The sequence below is a fragment of the Ambystoma mexicanum genome, chromosome 9 (assembly GCF_040938575.1).
Source record: "Ambystoma mexicanum isolate Mex_15411 chromosome 9, UKY_AmexF1_1, whole genome shotgun sequence".
NCBI lineage: Eukaryota > Metazoa > Chordata > Amphibia > Caudata > Ambystomatidae > Ambystoma > Ambystoma mexicanum.
The window spans coordinates 175210947-175231443 of NC_090931.1; the positions used below are offsets into that span (position 1 = coordinate 175210947).

A 20497-nucleotide genomic window follows, 5' to 3' on the forward strand; every position below is an offset into this window, starting at 1 on the left:
AAATGTGATTGGGGGAGGGGGGTTGTTTTAAAACCTATACAGGATATTTAATTCCAACAGTCTTGCTTTCTGGTTCAGAATCAATAAATTTGCTATGTAGCCAGCAGGGAACAGGTTTGACAGGTCCTGGATTCAGAGGGCCCTGCCTTTCCTGACTACAAGATCCATCTTCCCTCCCCAAATGGACCAGCATCTGGGGCATAGGAATAGGCAAGGGTGAAGCATCTCGCAACCTCCTCAGACATTTCGGCAGTGCTCCAGCCTTGGACAAAGGATTTCTTGGACACACAGGTGTGACTTTCTGGTAGCACCTCCCTTCCACTTAAACTGGAGAGCTTCAAAGACAAATCCATGGCAACACAGGGCTAGAGCCTGACAGTTAGCTGTGGCTTTTTAAAAAACTCATTTGGAAGACCAAGCAGGCCCATCTGGGGCAAAAGACTGTTCTTATTTCATAAACTTTAAGACTCTTATTTCTGCAACTGGAAAATGCAGGAATGCAAAGGTTAAACAGTTTGAATGTAATTTTTGTGGCATTAAAACACTGTCTTTCCCTAGCATGTATGGGACGCAAACGGCAAGAAAATGTAAATCATGGGAAAAGTGTACATGGTATAACTTTGAAATTTAATGCAAACATGCTCTGTGATAATAGATACACATGTATACAATTGGAGAATTTTAAGTGAAATATTTCCCACTAAAACTTGTGATAGATTATTAGAACGACTAAACATCGAGCAGGTGTGGGAATGGTAATGACAGGTTCAGTGTAAAATATGGAATCTGCTTATGTGATTTTCAAAAGTGCTACAACTGTAAAAATGTGCAATTATGTCATAACTGATTTTGGCTAAATAACTAGGAGGGCCATGGGCATTATAAGCACACACCTTTTAAAACTGATGGCATGTCCCTGAACCGTTTGACAGGAAGGCGGTAACCCCTCGGACCAATACAGTGGTTAGGCATGTCAAGCCAAAGGTCTGCCCCATAGTAAATCCTATGATGTCATGATCCCTACATAAGGGGGAGGCATGGGGAGCTCTGGACTCTCTTCTGAATTTTCCAGCTCCTGCATATCCAGATATTCCATATTCACTCTAGAAGATTCCAGATTCCACTGCCAGGCCATAGCATAGCTGACCCTATCCAGCCAGGACCACTAATCCAGAAAACCCCCACTTAAAATACCAATAACTCAGGGGGAAAGGTGGCTGAATCCGTATTGGGGTTATCCAGTACTACCTACTTGCCTTGATACCTGCTTTATCCAGCTGAGGTGCCACTGTGCTGTGACCAGACTTTGGCCAGCTGTTTTCTTCTAGGATAGTCCGCCGCTGTGACCAGATATTGCCTTGTTGTCCAGAAACTCTGTCCGCTGTCCAAAATACCCCATTCAAGTGCTTGTGAGTATTTCCCTTCCCCAACAACCACAAACTGCATCCCTTTGTATTCGGTCCAATCCCATAGAAATCCCATAACTGCCTTAGCAGGAATCAAAGATCAGAACCCTCTGTGTATCCTGTTCATTGATTTCGAAGTGTTAGTGCCATTCTTCCACTCATTTCTGTCCTTGTGTAAGTCCTTGGTACTATTTTGATTAAATAAATGAATTCTCTCTAACAGAGGCACACAGCGTGAAGGGGTTACAACTGCAGCTTAACCGTCTTATTCACGGGTGGAGTTTCTCTTTTCTAGCCACTAAAATCTAGTTTAAGTGAAACTTGTTATTTCCTTTCCAAACCGATTTTCTGTCAACTGCTTTTATTTTTAAAACCGAATTTCCTTTCCTGTTTAATCTCATCCATCCATTCATTTAGAGTTCCCTTTTCACTTTCATATTATCACTGTGATGTGCATTTGTCCCTCAGCATAAAAACAGCATTCCGATTTTGTCTGTTTCACCCGTTTTTAAAGCTGTTTTGACATTTAAACCCATGAAAATTAGCAAATGTAATTTCTCCACGTGTGATTTGCTGCACTGTGTTCCTTGCAACGTTTATTTTCTGAATCGTATGCCTGTTGCTAGTACATTGCCTTGTAGTTAAGTGGGCTGGCTTCTTTGAGAAGGCCATACTCATTTCTACCTTATTAATTTCACCGCACATTCCGAGTGCTATTTTGTGCAATTGCAAAGGTTTTTAAATCCATTTCGTGGGGGGCGGAAGGTCAGATTTTAATTCTGTTTGCTGCCTAGTACACCTGACTCCTTGCTTCTCCTTTCTATCCACCAAAAATTCAGTTATTCGGAGGTTTGAGGGACCATTGCAGGGGGAAATCTTAACTGGGGTGCTATCTACCGTAAAAGTAATATTATTCCTATTCATTTGTGCTTTGTGTATTTTATATTACAAGGTCAAAGTGTATTCTATTATTTTACAGTGTAATTATCAACCCACTGGTGATTGCGGGCCAATATTTAATTTGTGTGATTTCTATTTATTTTTTGATGGAGACTTTAAAATAAATATTGTATTACCACCCACCACCCACCGGCCTGGTTCATGGTCCATTGCGGTCCAGGGTATTTGTAAAAGGGGGTGTGAGACGGGTTGGGTGCCATCTCAATAGGAATTCCTAGAAAATAAAGTAAGTGTTTTAATTGTGCGCTGCAGCCTAGGCCAGTATCAAGAGTCCTGGTCTGGCATGTGACGCCCCATTAGAATCCTTAACGCTGCTCTCCTGCCACTCTTGCCTTCGCACTCTTACATCAACCAAATGCTGATAATGGCTTTCTCTCACACTTGCTCTTCTTTGGCTTAGACACTGCTTGTTTAAGTCTTTTCCAACTATTGCCTCTTTCTCACTCTGGTAATAGGGGTTACAATCAACTTGCTGCTTTGTTGCCCTCTCTTGGCTTGTGCAATGATGGTTCTTAACTTGCCTTGGTATTGCCCCTTTTTTGGCTTTGGCAATAATGGTTCTTATTGGCTTGTTTTAATATTTTCGACACAGTAGACCACAAGGCGCTTACGGATACCCTACATCGGTGCATGAGATCAGCAACCTTGTCCTATGCCTACCTTGTCAACCGCAAGCAGTTTGTTCAGATGTACTCCTTGATCGCCAATGCTACCCATCGCCTGTTGAGTCCTCCAGGGTTCCATCCTCTACCCATTGATCTTCAATCTATATATGGGGCCACTGAGAGCCCTCTTAGCCACACAACATCCACCTGCACCAGTATGCCGACAACACACAGCTATACTTCAAGATCGACTCCATCAAGAACATCTATAGGCTCAGAACCTACCTCTCGCTGATCCAGTCTTGGATGTCCAGTGCATACTTGACGCTCAACCCCTGCAAGACCAAATTCATACTTGGTCACCAATAACACTGAACACCCAACATACAGACTTGGCTCTCAACCATGAACTTCGAGGGATTCACACCCAAGCTCACCTCCTTTGCCAAGAGATTCAAGACCCACATAGCGAAGAAAACTCTGACCGCTTGGTATCTGCTCTCCCTCCTGCTAAAAGTCAAGCCGTTCCTCCCTCCAGACGGCTTTAGATCCACCGTTGAAGCATGGGTCCTATCCCACCTGGATGGGGCAAAGCACTCCTCGAATGCCTCCCATCTTCTTTCTTTGTGCCCCTGAGAAGTGTCCGACAAGCGGCCGCACGCCTCATCAAGGGTCTGCGCAGATAAGACCACATTGCATTGGCCCTCATCCACCTTCACTAGCTCTCACTGCACGCACAAATTACAAGTCTTGCTCCAACTATAAAGCAGTCGCCCTCGAGTCGCCCATCTACCTCATGGAGAAACTCTGCATCTCTGGCGGACACAACACCACTAGAAGCCGGGACACATGCAGACTTGAAATCCGCCAAAAGGACCAGAAAACAAGCCTTCTCTGCCTACGTCCCAAGACAAGACTATGAAAACTCCTCCCTGTGGGAATCCGACTTGCCCATGCGCACCTACAATTCTGAAAGGAACTAAGAACCACCTCTTCAAGGAGTCTCTCCTCCTCAATACCTAGGCCATCACAGCGCCCCTCGCGCCACCTGACTCGCTAGATGCTGTCGGCCCCTCTCCTTCCCGGTACAGCTGTGAACCCCCCCCCCCCCCCACCACCCCTACTCTATCCCCTTCTGTATCCTACCACCTACTGTATATCTGTTCCGTTGTTAACCACTGAAAAATGCTCTGTTGCTTCTCAAAGCTAGGATATATTGCCCTTTGGCAAGCACTTTGATTTCTATGTGTAATCATAACCTTCTTGTCTGTCCCAAAGTTCTTATTATGCCAATATAGCTTCTTGGTATCGGTTTTGTATTCAAAAGTAGTATTATTTTGCTACTTCAAATTTGTTCCATCTGTTCGGTATTCAAAACTATAATTTATGGCCAGTGGGTGATCACAGGCATTCCTGGGTTAGACAATGATGGTGAACTCAACCGTTGCTGCATAAGTCTCTGATGCCACCGTGCCTGCTGCTTCCTCCACTTCGCTCGATACAACACACCGCTTCTCTTCACTTCCCGTGTCCCACGCCGGTCGGGAAAGGTGCGTTCCTCGCTCCAGGGAGACTATGGTGCCCGCCTTCCACCAAAGCACAAGTTACAATGGGGAAAGCTTTTCACAGCAACCCTCTCTGCATGCAACCTCTGCAGGCAAGGCCCTCAATATTGGAGACTCCATTGGGACCAACATCTGCTCTTGTCAATAGCGGTGGCTCCGGTGTCTCTTTTCTCCCTCTTCTGCCACTGCCATATGGAGTCTCTGCAGGCACTCCACCTTCTACTACTCCTAATGGCCTCCATCTGAATGGGCCTTTTTATACTTCCCGTTCCCGCTCAGGTGTGGGTCATTAGCATAGGCTGCACCTTGCAGTCCAATGCCTCTGAATCCCTCTTCTTTGTTGGAGAGCTTTGGGCATTGTGGGACTTTAAATCCTCAATGTTCAAATCACCTCTTTTACTTTGAATATTGTTTCCAAGTTTACCTCCTATCCTTTTACATCTTCCAAGGGAGTTTTAGGAGGACTTAATGAGTGGTTCTGATTTGGAGGACCGTTGGGTTTATCAGAAGTTGTTCTGATATTCGCATTTAGAATTCCCCTGTTGACTAGTGTTACCAGTGTAGATGGATGTGGGCAACTTGTTGACTCATGTACCTTTTTGGGGGCCCTTCTCCTCCCAGGTGATCCTTCCAGCTAATATTACCCCCCCCCCCCCCAAGATGAAGTAGCGGCTGCCTTCCACATGCCACCTGGGAGGAGACTTTAGGTAGACTTTTCGTGAGGACTCTGCAGGATTCATCACACTCCCCATTCTTGATATTGATATACCCCTATGAAATGATACTCGGCGATAGCTTTGTGTAATGTTAACTTTCCACTTCAGTTTTGCCCTCGCCATATATTTCTGGAAGTCCTCTGTTTTCTGCACCCTACGCCTATCTTCGATATCTAAACCCCCCTTTTTAATCCCTTCTTCCTTTCTGTATGGGTCTACATCAACCATGCTTGTGGGTGCTTCAGAAAACGAGCCGTTTTTGAAGTTTTCCCTTCTGCAAGTTGAACTCTGGCTTACAATAAGGTCTAGGTCCTCTTTGAAATATGTCTGTCAAAGGATTTCTGTGCAGCTCCTTCACATAAATGTGCAGGAGCTAATCTGTGGCTGTCATAAAACCAGTATACCATCAGTTTCCTGACCCCATCCCATAGTCATCCTTCTCTTCCTAATAGTCCTAACGTGGGAGTGGGTGAAGGCAGGGATCTGTGATTCTCAAACCTGTTCCTCCTGGTCCCTGTGGACAATGGTCCAGATCCAGTCAAACCCTGAGAGCCACATCCCTGCATCCACCTCCCTCAACAGGTTCACTCCCTCTCAATGGGACCACCTTCCCTGTTGCCTACCAAGTGTTAAGCCAGACCCACACACCATGCCAGACATTCGGAGCTAAGGAAAACTTAATTCTTGCAACCCCCCTCTTTCCATAGCAGTACCTGCAAGGCAAAAGACCAGTCTTCCTTACTCTGTATGGAAATCAAATCTGAGATACAATGCCCCCTTATTCAGCAGCAAGACTGGCCCCAGAAACCTTTCAGAACAAAAGCAGGTAGGTGACTGTATTTTTATTATGAGACTAGGGATCTGCTGAGGTCACTTGTTAAAATAAAAGCAAATTCCCAAAGTCTGTTATCCAAATGTCTACACGATCTAATATAAATCTTATTAACAATGTTTCTATTTTACATTCCGATTTACAAAGCTCACCTTTTCTAGAACTCTCCATGTGAACAAACTTTTCATATCATTTGTGAAACCACACTTGTGACATGAACATTTTAAGGTGCATGCCAATCATATAAACAATGGCGAGTTCTTTTATTTGTCTGTAAATATGTACTGTATCTTATTTGAAAAACAGATCTGCAACATGTTTCAGTCATGTTACATGTTGGGCCTTCTTCAGGAAGATAAAGATTCTAATTTGTGAATACTGTTTTAAATCCCAAGATGTCATCACTGCTTCTGTAGGAGGAGCCCGTTCCCATGAGGCCAGGCTGCTACCTGATGGTAACCCTGAGGGTGGTACTCAGCGGGTGGATCTCCTGGGAGGGGAACCCCCCCCCCCCCCCCCCCCCCACCACCTGTGTAACTAGTGACACCATTCTGGGAGAACGCAGTATCCACCCAACACCCTTCACCCCTTATCTCTCACCTCTACCCTCTTATCCAGTATACGTCTGTAGACAGGACTGGGATGAGGAAGAGTGGAGGTAGTTGCAATGAAGATCCAAGCCAAGGGCACTGTGATGAAGTGAGCATCACACAAAGGAACACCTACCTTAACTGTCTAGTCTACAACTACAGACTGTACTGAATGCCGACATAAAAACTGATGACAGACTTGCCTGCCTTGATCCTCCCTGGAGGAACCAAGAGCATGGAGAATGCTGACTGCGGAAGACCAGGACGCAGAATGGCAAGAAGCACTGTGTCCTGGGGATAGCACTGCAGGTCCATGCGGTCCAACTAAGATTTACACGTCGAACAGGGACGGGAGCTGTGGAGCCACTGCGGAAAGCTGAGAAGAGCCGCAGAAAGAAGGAAACTGGGAAGCATGCAACTGACCAGAGGGTTGCAGCCAAGACCCTAAAGGTATTTGGATGACTGAGTCTATGGTTATGGGTCCACAAGGTAGTCCACTGCACAGGCAAAGTGGGGAAAAGAAGCGAAGTCCTATGAGCCATTAAGAGAAGCACACAAAACAATATTACAAAGCGGATAGGGTCTGGGACCGTTACCTGAAAAGGCCATATCGTGTAACAAGGATGCATAATCTTCCATGTGGCAGCACTTGGAGGGAAGATGGACCAAGGCTGTCAAGAGGGGAGAAGGCAAAGAGAACTGAGAATAACATACATAAAAACATGACTTGGCAGGAGAGTAAACCACGTCTAAGATGAAGAGAACTGAGAACCATACATGTGCAGACAGTACTTGACAGGAGAGTAAATCAAGTATGTGTTGGAGCCTAAGAGGCCTGCGAGAATTTGTATTTTTTATTTTATTTGTATTGCGCACCCGGCCTGGGGGCATCTGTGAGAAGTGAGGACCAGGTCTGCCAGCCAGGGCAGGGACCCTCCATGGTTTGGAAAAGCATCCACACTCCTTCTTCGTTGCAGTGCCTTGTAGAAGGGAACCAGGTCTGCCTGCCAGGTTTAGGGACCCACTTTAGCCTGGAGAAGCATCCAGACTCCTTTTCTGTTGCAGTGCCTGGCAGAAGGGGTCCAAATCCTGGCAACCAGGTCCGGGACCCACCGCCAATTGACGGGGTCTGAGAAAGGCCGGTTGGGGAAAGGAGACATTCCCTCACCAATTGATGAACTGTGTTCTAAGCCTAAGGAAGGCTGGGGAAGGGGGACGTTCCACCCACCCCCCTCATTGTGTCAGTCGCACTTATGCGTCCTTACAATACCTACTCCATAATCATTCCATACATAGATTATCTCATTAGATTTGGGGATACTTCTATGTTTTTGGATTATACATTGCTCCTTTCCTGGCCTTTGTGTAGGTTAGCCAGTGGGTGAAAGAGCGTAGAAAGGAACTTATAGAATGTGCAAGGAACATGTGGCAGCTCATTTGTGCGGATCTGTGTTGAAGGGCATTGTAGATGTGGAGCAGGTTCCCTTTTCGGTAATTCTTGTATCTGGGATCTAAAAGAGCAGAGACTAACTGAAAAGGGATGCCTTCTGTTAAACGCTTATGCTACAGTTGCAAGATATCGTATTGGTAATGTTTAAAAAGAACAAGTGGGATTGGAAACTGGGATTACTTGTCTTGTCCTTGCATAGTGCAGGTGGGCTCTTGCTGTTCCATTTTGACAACCTTGGTCTCTGACCAACCGCAAACAATGGTTGAGGTAAAGTAACGTGGATAGCCACTCAAAAGCATCTAGCCAACGATATTGAGATCGGCTGTGAGGCAGCAGGTCACACGTTCATAAGTAACAAAAGTGAAGGTGGGCAAGGAGATGATTATTTGGGTACTGGAAGTAACTCATGGTGGCACCAGTATAGACGGACACAAGTAATCACAGTTCAAGGGTGTTTATTGAACATGAATGCAGGGAGGTAAACTGCCTAGCTAAATCTAAGATGGGAGCAAGCATTGACCATCAAATGACATAAGGCAGTCCTACTTGCTTTGTGTCAAAATAAATTACCTATACTAAGAAAAACCTATTGCTGATTCCTTACAACTAATTAGAGTGTTGGATAGGGTATCAAAAAAAGGAAATGGTGTTCAAATAATATGTCTGGATGTGATTGCCTTACGGTTTCCCTTCCCCACGTTTTTAGCATGGGACAAGGTGGGACTTTGGAGCAAAGCACATGCTCAAACCTTCCCGGCACGAGCTGACAGTTTCGTTCCAGCTGCCACAGCACACACTTGAGCTTTCTCAGCACGAGCTGACAGTTCCGTTCCAGCTATCAGGTTCTTCGCTGCCTGATGTATCCAACAAAAAGTTCTGTTACACAGTTCACATTGGGGGATGGCTTCACCCATTGGTCCCCTTCTTCGGGGTGCCGACCCCTTAACTGATGTATTCAAACAATCAATTGAACAATTCCTTTTGTCAATGGACTTTGTGTGGTGACTTATCACCCCTGGATCTCCCTTGACTGGGCTCGGACCCACTTCACCAGGGGGACAATTCCCCTCCCCCTGTCTTCTAATACCTCTTACTTTCAAGCGTCTTAATGTCAAACCCCACTTCAGGCTTGGTCTCCAATTGTCGGCTTCCCTCTTCCGGATTCACTCTTACCAACTTTTACCACACACTGATCATGCGCTCCTTTCACCAAGCGGGATTCATTTCCCTTAGCTTCGCAAACAAATGTCGGTCAGACTTTCAAAGGTACAAAGGATTTTACAATACCCCTTTATGACCACTTTGATGTCTTTTCGCCTCTTCCCAAGGGCTTCAGGTTACAGTAGTTTCTACCCCTGGGTAATCGCCCAGAGTTTCCTGCTTGAGCACCCATGTGGTGCCGGCCTCCTGCGTTTCTGGTTTTTCTCCCCTCTTTCCCCAATGGTTGTAGGTCAAAGGATCGAATCAAAAGGACCAAAAACAAAAGGGTCGAATTTTTTTTGGTTTTTTCGAGGGGCCCTTCCAAACTCCAGTTTTTGGTGTGTTTAAAAAATTTTTTTTTTTTTTTTTTTTTTTTTTTTCCCTCCTTTTCGGAAACCCTAAAAAAAGACACATTTAAAAACATTTCAACCCTTTGTGTTTTCGGTCCTATTGACTCGACCCTATTGCATTCGATCCTTTTTGTTTTCGGTCCTTTGACCGGGTACCTTCCTCAATCCTATCTTTAATTCTTTGAAAGTTCAAATTAGCCGTTGGCTACTTTTCGTTCAACAGTTTGGTTTCTTCTCCCCTCGACTCACCGGCTGTGATGAACCGCTTGCCTTTTGTTATCCTTGGAGTCAGTGTTGGTACTTCTGAGACCAACGTCCTTCCCCCGGCTTGGTTATCAGCGGAGGAGGGCCTCGCGTACCATAGACATCTGCTGCAACACATGTGGCTTTTGTTCAGTGTTCTACTTTCTACAGAGGTTCCACAGGCCTTGGTTAGAAAGGGAAAGGTTACTACTCTCCTGGTCAATCTCTCTGTGCCGTCTTTCTCCTCCTTTTGAACTGACGTGCTGAGCTATCGCTCACATCTCCTGCCTTGCTTGTCTTGTGCTCCCCCTTTTATCCCTTTGGGGAAGGGAAAGGGCCATCGGGTGTGTGTGATTCTGGTCAATTGCCTGACCATTGTATTGGGACATGTCCGGTAAAAGGCTCTGGTGTTTGTCTGTTGTCTTTCGTGTTGTGTGGAAGCGTTTGTGTGGGAAAAGGGGGCCGGGGCGTGTTTTAGAATATCCTACATGGTAGGATGGGGGTAAAAGTGTTGAAAGAAGGGGGATACTGCTGCTCACCTGTCAGTGTACCATTTCCACTCCCCGAGGACCCCCCCCAATCCAGGTGATCCTCCCTCACTGGTCCACCCCCAGGAACTGGATCCAATAGCGATTGTCTGTGTCCTGGCCACCTGGATGACAGGGACTAGTTGGGGGAGACACCGTCAGGTTTTTCACAGAACCCTCAACAAAGATATTAGGGTGCTTGAGAAACATTGGTAAAGAAGAGTGGGTCGTGGATTGATCCCTGGGGGAGTCCTGCAGGTGGATCTGTGGGGGAAGAGGTGTTTTGATCTCTAGGAGATGGAGAAAAAAGATAAACATGCCACCCAGTCAATGGCAGAGAAAGTTTGGAGGAGGACGGAGAGTCCACTGCATTAAAGGCTGTGGAGAGGTGAAGCAGTATGAGGCAGGAGGAGAGGTGAAAGCGGTAAATTGTGGTTGGAGCGTGTCAAGAAGCATGTTGTGCTATGTCCCTCAGACTGTACTTTGAGCAGAGAACCAGTGGGAGAATAGGATGCCCGCTAGTTAAGAAATAACTGATGCATATGCACATTTTGCCTATATAGTCCTGCGAGAGGTAAACCTCTATCAATTGTAGAGAAACCCCTAGAAGCTAGGCTTTATTGGCAATAATAAGGCTTGTTTGAACTTTAACAGAATTGCATGGGCACTTCCTCTGTGAATACCTCACGACAGGTCTTATAGTCTGGAGCGAACCAGTCTTATTTCTTACAGATAAGGAGTACAGTTTCATAGCAACTAAATGTAATAGGGACCTTTATGGTCCTTACGATCTACACAGCTCAAAGAATCTGCATTGAAATTCAAACGCTAGACATTGAAGAAACCAAATTTAAGACGAGTACAGTGATCGCCAATGCAGGGGAACAACTAAGAGATTGATAAACAGTTTGATATTTTTAAATCAAACACTTTAACAAGGAAAATTTAACAAACTTCAGAAAGATATCAGAGTTCAAAACTGAACTTCTTTACCCCTACATTACAGATGATTATGTAAACTCACTGAACAGACCTGGGGCACAATCAACACAAAGCTGGAGGAAGTGGGTCTCATTCTCCGGTTCGAGTAGCAGTTAATCAAGCGACGGGTCTGGATACAATTACCAACCTGGACTATATAACCAGTTTGGACAACCTCTAGTACGCCCCCCCCCCCCCTCCCTCCTTTTTTGAATTTTTTTGGGCAAGGAGGAGGATGGGGTCCTCCAATGTAGAACATGCTTCCCTACGGAAGTTGACGATTACCGAGACGCCGGTGGAGATAGTACATCAGGCTAATGCAGAAGAAGATCTTCCTATTTTTACCCTAGCTCTGGTCAATCTAACTCCAGCACAAACTTCAGTTCTGAGCAAGGGGCTTTCGTTTGTGCCAGCAGTTGGTACAGACTGGTATAATGCTGAGCGGGAAATAAGACGTTTCTTGTGAACGGTCAGGCTCTGTACTTTTTTTTGAAGACCGAGAAGAAATTGAACACCTACCAGACACAGGTCTTCACCCCATGTCATTGTTCTGCCCCACAGATAACCAAGTACCAAGTGACTTACTAACGTTTGAGAAGTGCATTTTGAAAGACTTTTTAAGAATTAGTTAACAAGAAAGTGACCATCAAACACAACTGCACAAAGGCAGAAAGGGACGCACTGAAACAACTGGCGGAAAATCGAGATGCAGTGATCAAGCCAGCGGACAAAGGGGGTGGGATTGTGATCATGTCAACCGAACAATGCAAGAACATGGTCATGTCATTACTGTCATGCTCACCTGGGTCTCTTCCTCTCGTCACCCCGGGACTGGGAAGCTGACCTGCCAAGAGAATGAGTGTTTAGAGGGTTTTTGTGAAGAAGCTGCTCCAAACCTTCCTCCGCCCTCCCTCTGTCCCAAGTGAAGTGTATACCCTTGCTTTGGGCGTGGCTCACCTTTTTGGTTTAGTGTGGCACGCTCTCCATCCTGCATCTGCAGGGGTGCAGTAGTCTGGCGGTCTGGGGCTAGTTGCTTCAGTAGGTGCTGGTTGAAGAGCGACAGTTGACCTTCCGGTGATACACGCTCTTCGCAGTAGTTGCCCAGTTACTGCACTGGGAATTGTTTGCAAGTTCTGTTCGCAGGCTTGGTTCCTGAGACCACGTAGCTGCAACTGCAGGTAAGTTCAACTGTGGGCTGAAGGTAAGTTCTATGATGGCCAGTTACTTCACTGGCTATGCGTGCGTATCATGGAGCAAAGAGTGGGTTGTTGACTGAATACGCGGCGCATTTACTAAAGTTATTTGTCTTTGCAGGTTTTCAGAAACGGAGCAGCTGACTGGATGCGGCCCCGGTGAGGAGTATTCCGCTCAGCTTGCACACAGAGGTAAGTAAGAATGCATGCACCTTTGGGTGCGCGGGTGACAGAGGAATTAGTTGCACGTGAGCGCTTACTGATTTATAACTTGTTCTTTTGCAGGTCGGATGTGGAGCGCTGACGTGACTAGCAGATGAGAAGCGAAGATGAAATCTTCCCGAGGAACCAGGGCCAAGATTTGCTTTTGGGGTTCCCGCAATATACGGGAACATCTTGTACATTCATTATTCACGAGAGAAACCCACGGGCAGGCCCCTGAAACCTTCGTACAATAGCAGGGCAGTTCCCATGCGGCCTGCAAATTCATTAAAAAAATGTAAAGTTCCGCAATTGGAAACTAGACCTGGCTTCTGAAATATTTTACCAACTGTAAGTCGGCACAAGTGGTATACTGCATAGAATGCCCATGTGGCCTTCGGTACGTGGGCTAAACTATGCGCAACGTCAACACCTGCATTTCTGAACACAGGTCCAGAATCGGGGGTAAAAAAAATAAATAAATAATCCTCGCCTTTAGTACACTACTTAACTGTGGGACACTCGCTTGATGACTTTCTCTGGTTGGTACTGGAAAAAGTCGGCACTGGTCCAAATGTACAGCAGCATATACTCCATCTGGAGAGTAGATGGATCCATGGACTGGACAGCATGGACAAGGGCCTCAATGAACAATATTTACCACCTCTGATATAACCAACTCCTTTTAACGAGGGGGATACTCCTATATAAGGGTTCGAGTAGGAGTTAGGGTTCCTCTAATCTACTGATTTGGGGTCTTTCACAGATACGCCAAACGCTCATCTTGATTTATAGACCCCCTCCTAAGTGGTCACTGTATACTTTTTATTTATTTTACATATCTAAGTCAAACTAGGATTTAGTGGCACAACGGTTAGATATATATATACGGGCCAACATGCCATTTGCTTGCTCCAGAGTTTGACATAAATTACCAACTAATTGCTGGTTAGTGTGTGCACTTTGTCTCCATAAAGGCACTGGAAATACTACATACATACTGTTTCTGCCAACTGCTTGTGATCACTCTTTTACACCAATTGCTACTACCCAACAGGGACATTGGCTCAAACACATACAATTTGACATTTATGTCTTCTGCACAGATATGCAAGTCGGACTCCACATAGTCGGAACACAGACCACGTGGTAAAAATAGTTTGTTGCTCCTATGTCCGTCGTACTTTACACTTGCATTGAATATCTCTTTTCAATTAGAAAAGCATGGCTCCCCTAGGATTCTTTCTGTCTCCTTCTCTCCTCTCTGATTGCAAAACTAACCAAGCGCACACCGATTGGTTCGTTTTCACACACCCACCAAACCACATGGCACATCACTCTCATTGGTTGCCAAGCGGCTCACCCCTGTCACGTACCAGTGACGCTCCAATCGTTTCGCTTCGTAACTTAGCAACCACAGTGCTAATTATGAATCACCCGCGGCTACTTACATGCTGGCGGCAACTGAAAACTGGCGCAAAAATCAGTAGACTTCACATCGCCACGCGTCTGCCTGTCTTAATTTAAGACCACAGATTCCTTCCGAGTCTAGGGTATCATGTCGTGGATGGAAACGAAAAGGCTCTCCAGGTAACATTTTTTTTTAAAAAAAGAGAAGGAAGCAAAATATTCTGTGAAGATTAGGGGAAGTTGCCCCACTGTTCACTCACCTATACAAGGTGACCAGAGCTTATTTTTTCGAATGGAAAGGAGCTTAACTATGGCCATTCGTTTGCTTGCATTTCTTACAGAGCATTCTGGCCATAGCACTAAGGTGGAGGATCCGAATTGGCCAGAGGACACCTATACACCCCAGGGCATACCCCACTAACCACCTTAGTTTCTTCCCGAAACCGAACGAAGGCTAATACCTCGAGGAAGATTCGTACGGTCTGTTATTTACCGACCGCAAATGTGATTTCTCAATTCATATGCATGTCAGACTTGAGAGAAGAAAAAATATGAGGCAAAAATAATAATTGAACACAATTTTTTTTGTGTTTATCTTTACCTCTTACACACCTTGGGTATTGGGGTTTTTATGTCCACGAACACACCTGTATTAAAAAGCTGCAACACGGGATGGTTCCTCCACGACAGTGGATTTGCTGGGTGCATCGCTGCAGCCCGGGCCGCAATGGGGTGCCAGCACGCAATTCTTTAGGTTCTAAGAATTTTCCCATCATTGTAAGAATTACGTTGTACCTGTGGGGTCTTTACTCTGGCCCCTAACCAGAATTACTATTCATACTCCCCTTTAGGGAGTCTACACTGTATTCCCGTATCACTACCAACACACAGCCCACAACAACTACTCAACCCCTTCTCTTTTTTACAGGGTCATTTAATTCTGCCCTGATGAAGGTGGCTTTACTTTATTGAACCAGCCACCGCAACACGAGTCAAACAAGGACATAAGTGGTTTTTGTGATACCACCAACTTGGAACAGGCTACTGGGTTTTATCAAAGTCCTCCTGTTACCTCCCCTGCCCGCGTAGGCAGACCCAATGGGGGTTTTCTATCCACAATAGAATGGACATGGACATTTTACATAAATGGAAACACAAGTGTTTATTTGATGCTCCAAAAAATAACCGTTGCAAAATTGACTTTAACCACTATGTTTGAAAATGGGAAAAGTAACGCTTGTTCATGAACATTTTTAGTAGGATAAGTTTGGAGTAACAACTGTCCAACTGCTTTGCTTTGATTAAACTGCAAGCAATTTGTATGTTGAAGGAAGGGTTAATTAACTGGTTTTTTATTCCGCTTTTTGAACAAAAAGAATTGCAACCTCACCCCCCCGGCCCCGACACCCTTTTTCTTATGAAAAATGTCAATAGCACAATTTCAGTGCTATTACTGTTAATAGCATAATTTAGAGGCTATTACGGCTCTATTGTTTTGCTTTGATTGTACCTGTCCAACAGAACAAGTTTGATACAGTCTTTTCTCTATACCCTATGTGACCACTCTAGCGTCACACACACACCATCTCCACACTGGGTTTCTGTCTGCTCTTCAATCCACACTCCCTTCTGTTTGAGTGTGGCTTATTTCTCACTTTGTGTAGAGGGATTTTAACTCTTGTAAATATGACATGGGGAGGGGGGGTTCTTGTTTCTCCTTTATATTTTTGTTTGAAAACTGAGACCGATCAAAACATCTTTTGGTTGTATGAATTACTTTGTTCTCTGCTCTTGTATTTTATGCTCATTGACCGATTTAGGGAGACCAGCCTCCAACTGTTTTCCCAGGGCGAAGATGCAAACCTTGCAGTTCATCAAGAACGATCTGTCCTAAAAATGATTGTGGAAATTAAACCTGATAGCCCTGTCGAGGTTCAGGGTCAGAAATGGCTAGCTTAAGCGATACCATTGACCTATATTTAAATTTTAGATTGTGTTTCCACTTTGATTCCTGGAAAACCACTAGTTTTAGGAAATTCACATAGGTTTTTCAGCTTAGTGAATCTATTGCGATAATGAAAAAGCAATTTTTCCCCCAAGTTGAAATTTCCAAAAGCCTGCACATTTAAATTGGATGCGTTTTTGAGACCAGACAGTGGGCAGGGTGCTATATCTCAGACTGTCAAACATGCTATGCACTATGTTCCTGGGACTGGATTTGGAGCAGAGTACCAGAGTGAGACCTGTAGTATCCCTACTAGCTAGGATGGGTTTAATTGTGGTGCATTTGGAACCTCCTGACAGTTTGCGCATTCCTTTGACCATAACATTGCTCAGCATTTATCCCATTAAATAACATAACCAGTGTATTTGTAGAGCACATGTTCACCCCCACAGGGATGTCTTGGTGCTATAGACCGATAATTGATAATTGTTAGCCAACTCAATGTTAATGATGTTATTGACCATTGGAGAATGAAGGGCTGAGTGGACCTGCCGGGATTAGATACTGACCATAAGGTCAAACATAGATCCCTGTAGCTGATGCATTACTCCAGAGTCAAACATCTGTGACCCTATTACTCATTCTGACTTCAATAAATCAAATTTGAACATTTTGTTGCCTCTTCTGTTGCATCCGCCACACGTGAAGCTTCCCCTGTGCAGATTTGTGCACAAAACACTATTTCACATTCTGTAATGTTTTAGCCCCTAGTCTACCTAAGCAAGTGAATTAGGGGTATAAGAAATGGTTGGCAATCCAAAGGGAACCCAACCTGTTTTGCTTCAAAGGGTTGAATGGTCCCACATGGAATGAAAAATCCTTAATGTCTACCCCAGATGGAAAGACGCACCTTGAAGCATCAGGAACTGGGTTCAAGACCATACAGGTCAATGTAGAATTCAGGACTGTGGTGGAAATGCAGTAAAAGCCTAAGATGGCATGCGCTTACCCGCTATACAGACTTGTGGCAACCTGTAAGATTGGGAAAGTGAGGGTCGGGTGAAATATTTGAGTGTACTGATGTGGCAATGTTTGGTTGGTGGTGTTTATCTCTAGTCTTGACTTCTGCTCCTTCTGATCCCAGAGTTAACATTCAAAGTTTTGTAGATGTCTATCTTTGCCTTCCTATTTTCTTCATACAGGATTCCGGTTCCAGACCAGTCTCTGGCTCCTGGTGAATCCGGGCAAGGTCTGCACGTTGCCCTACTCCAAGCTGGTTGTACCAAAGCTTAGTGTCCCAGTGACGCCCTCCCTTCTTGCACCAGCTGTACCATTGTCAGCAGCTACCCAAGAGGCCTCGCCCAACAAAGACATCGAGTCTGAGGGAATTGCATCCTCCTCCAGTGAAGGGTCGGTAAGAAAATTGTTACAACTGAGGAAGCTCTGCAAGGTGGGGATGAACACAGACTTACTTGCTATTTTGAGAGGCAGATGAGGGAATTCTACCTGGGGAAGGTAGCTTGAGGCTGATGTGGGGTGATTTCTTGTTTGGGAGGCAATTGAGGGTATGCTTATCAGAGAATATCAAGGCAGAAATCTATTGGAGGGAAGAATGTCAATTCCAAGAGGTGGCAACCCCTTGGGATAAGGGTTCTTAGGAAGATGGTACTTTCATGGAAGGGGACGTTTCAATGAAATTGTGAGGGGATATTTTTTTAAAGGGGGAACTTTGGGGTGGAGGTCAACTCCTAGGAGAAGTTAGGTCTTGGGAGACTGGTATGAGCTAGAGTACTTTCAGCGGGTAGAGATATTATGGGGATGGGATGTTGCAGAGACTGGGTGAATTTCACAAGGAAAGGAATGCACTAATAGGAGTAAGTCCAAAAAGCTACATGGTGCAAAAATAAGTCTCTGGGCTAACCAGAACAAATTCTCATTCTGGGTAGCATGACTGGGGAATCGTCAGGTTGCATCTAGCCAGTCGATGAGGTCGGTCATAGGTCCTGTACCTTGGACAGTGGGTTGACAATTCCCAATGGTAGACTGAACACAGTTTTTCCTTTAGCTCCTTAGCATCCCAGCGTGGTGTTCAGTGTAGTCCCCACCAGCTGTAAGTACATTTCTCCAGGGGTTGGAGCCGGGGATCTTCGTTGCCACTCTATATTACCTGGCCTCTGCTCTTACTGTCTTAGGTACCACCTCCTCCAGCTGTTACTACCACCCGTTTATGCTTGCCTTCTCCTGCTGATATCGCCTCCAACAGACTCCCTTGCCTTTGTATGGTGCTCCAACCATCAAACACCTCTTTCCCCAACAACTCACACCCCCCTTCGTCCCCAGCTGAATCTGAATAGGAGGCAGCCTAGTTGTAGTTTTGTGAACACTTCCCCCCCCCCCCCCGTGTAGGGGGTTGGAGCATGGATTCCCATCTGTTGGGGGTGGCCTCTGATTGGTCAAGGCTCCCAGCCTCACTTGGACCCAGTTGAGGTTGAGGGGGGGGGGGTGGTTAAGAGGTGGGCTTCCTAAACCGCGAGGCTTGGTGACTATTATTTCATCTGAAAGCAAAGTGGGTTTGTGAGGGTTCTGTGTGTCGATTTCACATTTTGGTCTGGGTAAGTGAGGTTTTGTGGTGATACGGGTGGTTGTAGCGTGTTTTTTCCCAAATGTTCTGTTCGGGTTTTTGCGGTCTTTGCGAACAGGTCTCCAAACCAGTCTTCCCGAGAAGCGTGTCTATGGACCTCACTGAGGAATGTGGTCAGGGCAGTGGTGTCTTAGTGTGACTGTCTTCTGCCAAATGGCAGGGATCCAGTAAGTGTAACCAGGAGAGCATTATTCTGTGCTTATGATGCACTTGCTGGGGGAAGTAGCAAGCCCAGAGTCACTTTCCTGCAGGAGACCTGGGCACATGGGGTAGAACTAAGGAAGTGATCGTTTGGACATTTGGCAATAGGATAACAAAGGAATTGGCACTTTGTAGAAGAAAAGAGCCTACTTGGAGAGCTCCTGGTGTCCGACTATCACCCTTGATCACCCTGCCCCTTGTGGATCTCTATCATTGGCTGATGTGTCCTAGACCTTCCCTTCCCATCACTTCTTGTCAACTAGGAAAAGTAGAAATAAATGAGAAATGAGAATGTAAAACAACCTGCAAAATGAACTATATTTTCCTACCAGTTTTTGGGTACCCTTAAGTATGCTCATGGATGATGCTTGCATAAATGGGTGTATTGAAAGCGTGGGTCAGCCTGTCCGTCCACACACTGGGCATGTAAGACCTGCTGAGCGTGTTTTTGTCAGCATGTTGAGTATGTAAAACATCAAGGTTCTGGTTGTAACTTTTCTTTGCGTAGGCCCCCGACCCACTTCATCCCTCCACGCTTAATGGCTGTCTGTCTTCTTGGTTAACCTCTCTAATTCTCCCACTTTGTTTCCCTTTCAGGTGACCGAGGAGGATGACTCCTCTTCCTCCTTGGACTTCTTGCCATCACGAGGCCGTCGCACACCTTCTTTTCGCAGGATGTCAAAGAGACGCCTGTCCGACAGCAGGAAAACCTGCATTCCAAGAAGTGCAGATCTGAGTGATGATTGGCCTCGTCCTCCAATTAACTACTGCATTCTCATCTCTGTGGCACTACGCAGCTCCCCTGTCAGCCTCAACGTACAGCAGATCTACAACTTTGTCCGGTACCATTGTCTTTCCAGCTGTGGGGGCTATCGTATGCCCACACTTAATGCCTATTCATTTGGTTTTTCAAGTGTGCTTCCTAAGGTGGCACTTTATACTCTTGGAGTTATTGCTCATTTCAACCCTACCACCACATCCTCATGGGCCATGATCAAGCCCAACACCTGTAAATCAAACCACTCACTTACCCACAAAAGCAATCCTTGAACCATTCCTCTGGAAGAGCCTAAACAACGTCATCTTTACCTTCTCCTTGTTGGGGGGGCCAAACAATTGATAAGATCCCACTACTGCAACTTAGGATCCACTCCAACATCCCTGTACTTGCTTAAATAGTCGCCACTAATCCCCAAATCTCCTCCATTGCCCCCCCTTAACATCACCCTCATTGTATCAAATGCTGATGTCACCATCATTACCACAAAAAAACATGTTGTTCATGCAGTGCCTCCTGTCCCACTACAGGAACCCTAGTGCCAGTGTTTATTTTTTTAATGTTATTTTAAAACACAGGTGACCCAAATGGCATCAAAGCGCAAAGTGTACATCTTCAGGATAGGAAAAATGGTTGATTAGGCGTGATACGTTTATTCCAATTGGATACAGATTCTTAATGCAATGTAGGACTTCAGGCAGCG

The 20497-nt window shown here is 45.5% G+C and overlaps 1 protein-coding gene across 2 annotated transcripts in view; it reads left to right on the top strand.

Moving 5' to 3' along the window:
• The window catches only part of FOXR1 (forkhead box R1), a 116812-nt gene that overhangs the window by 49820 nt on the left and 46495 nt on the right, over window positions 1–20497 (top strand). Inside the window, exons 3-4 of one of the 2 annotated variants that reach the window (XM_069614390.1) lie at window positions 17377–17588; window positions 19614–19858. In XM_069614390.1, the coding sequence (XP_069470491.1) occupies window positions 17377–17588; window positions 19614–19858 (457 nt within the window). Of the gene's footprint in view, window positions 1–17376; window positions 17625–19613; window positions 19859–20497 lie in introns of both variants that reach the window. The other variant, XM_069614389.1, reaches the window with a different exon arrangement.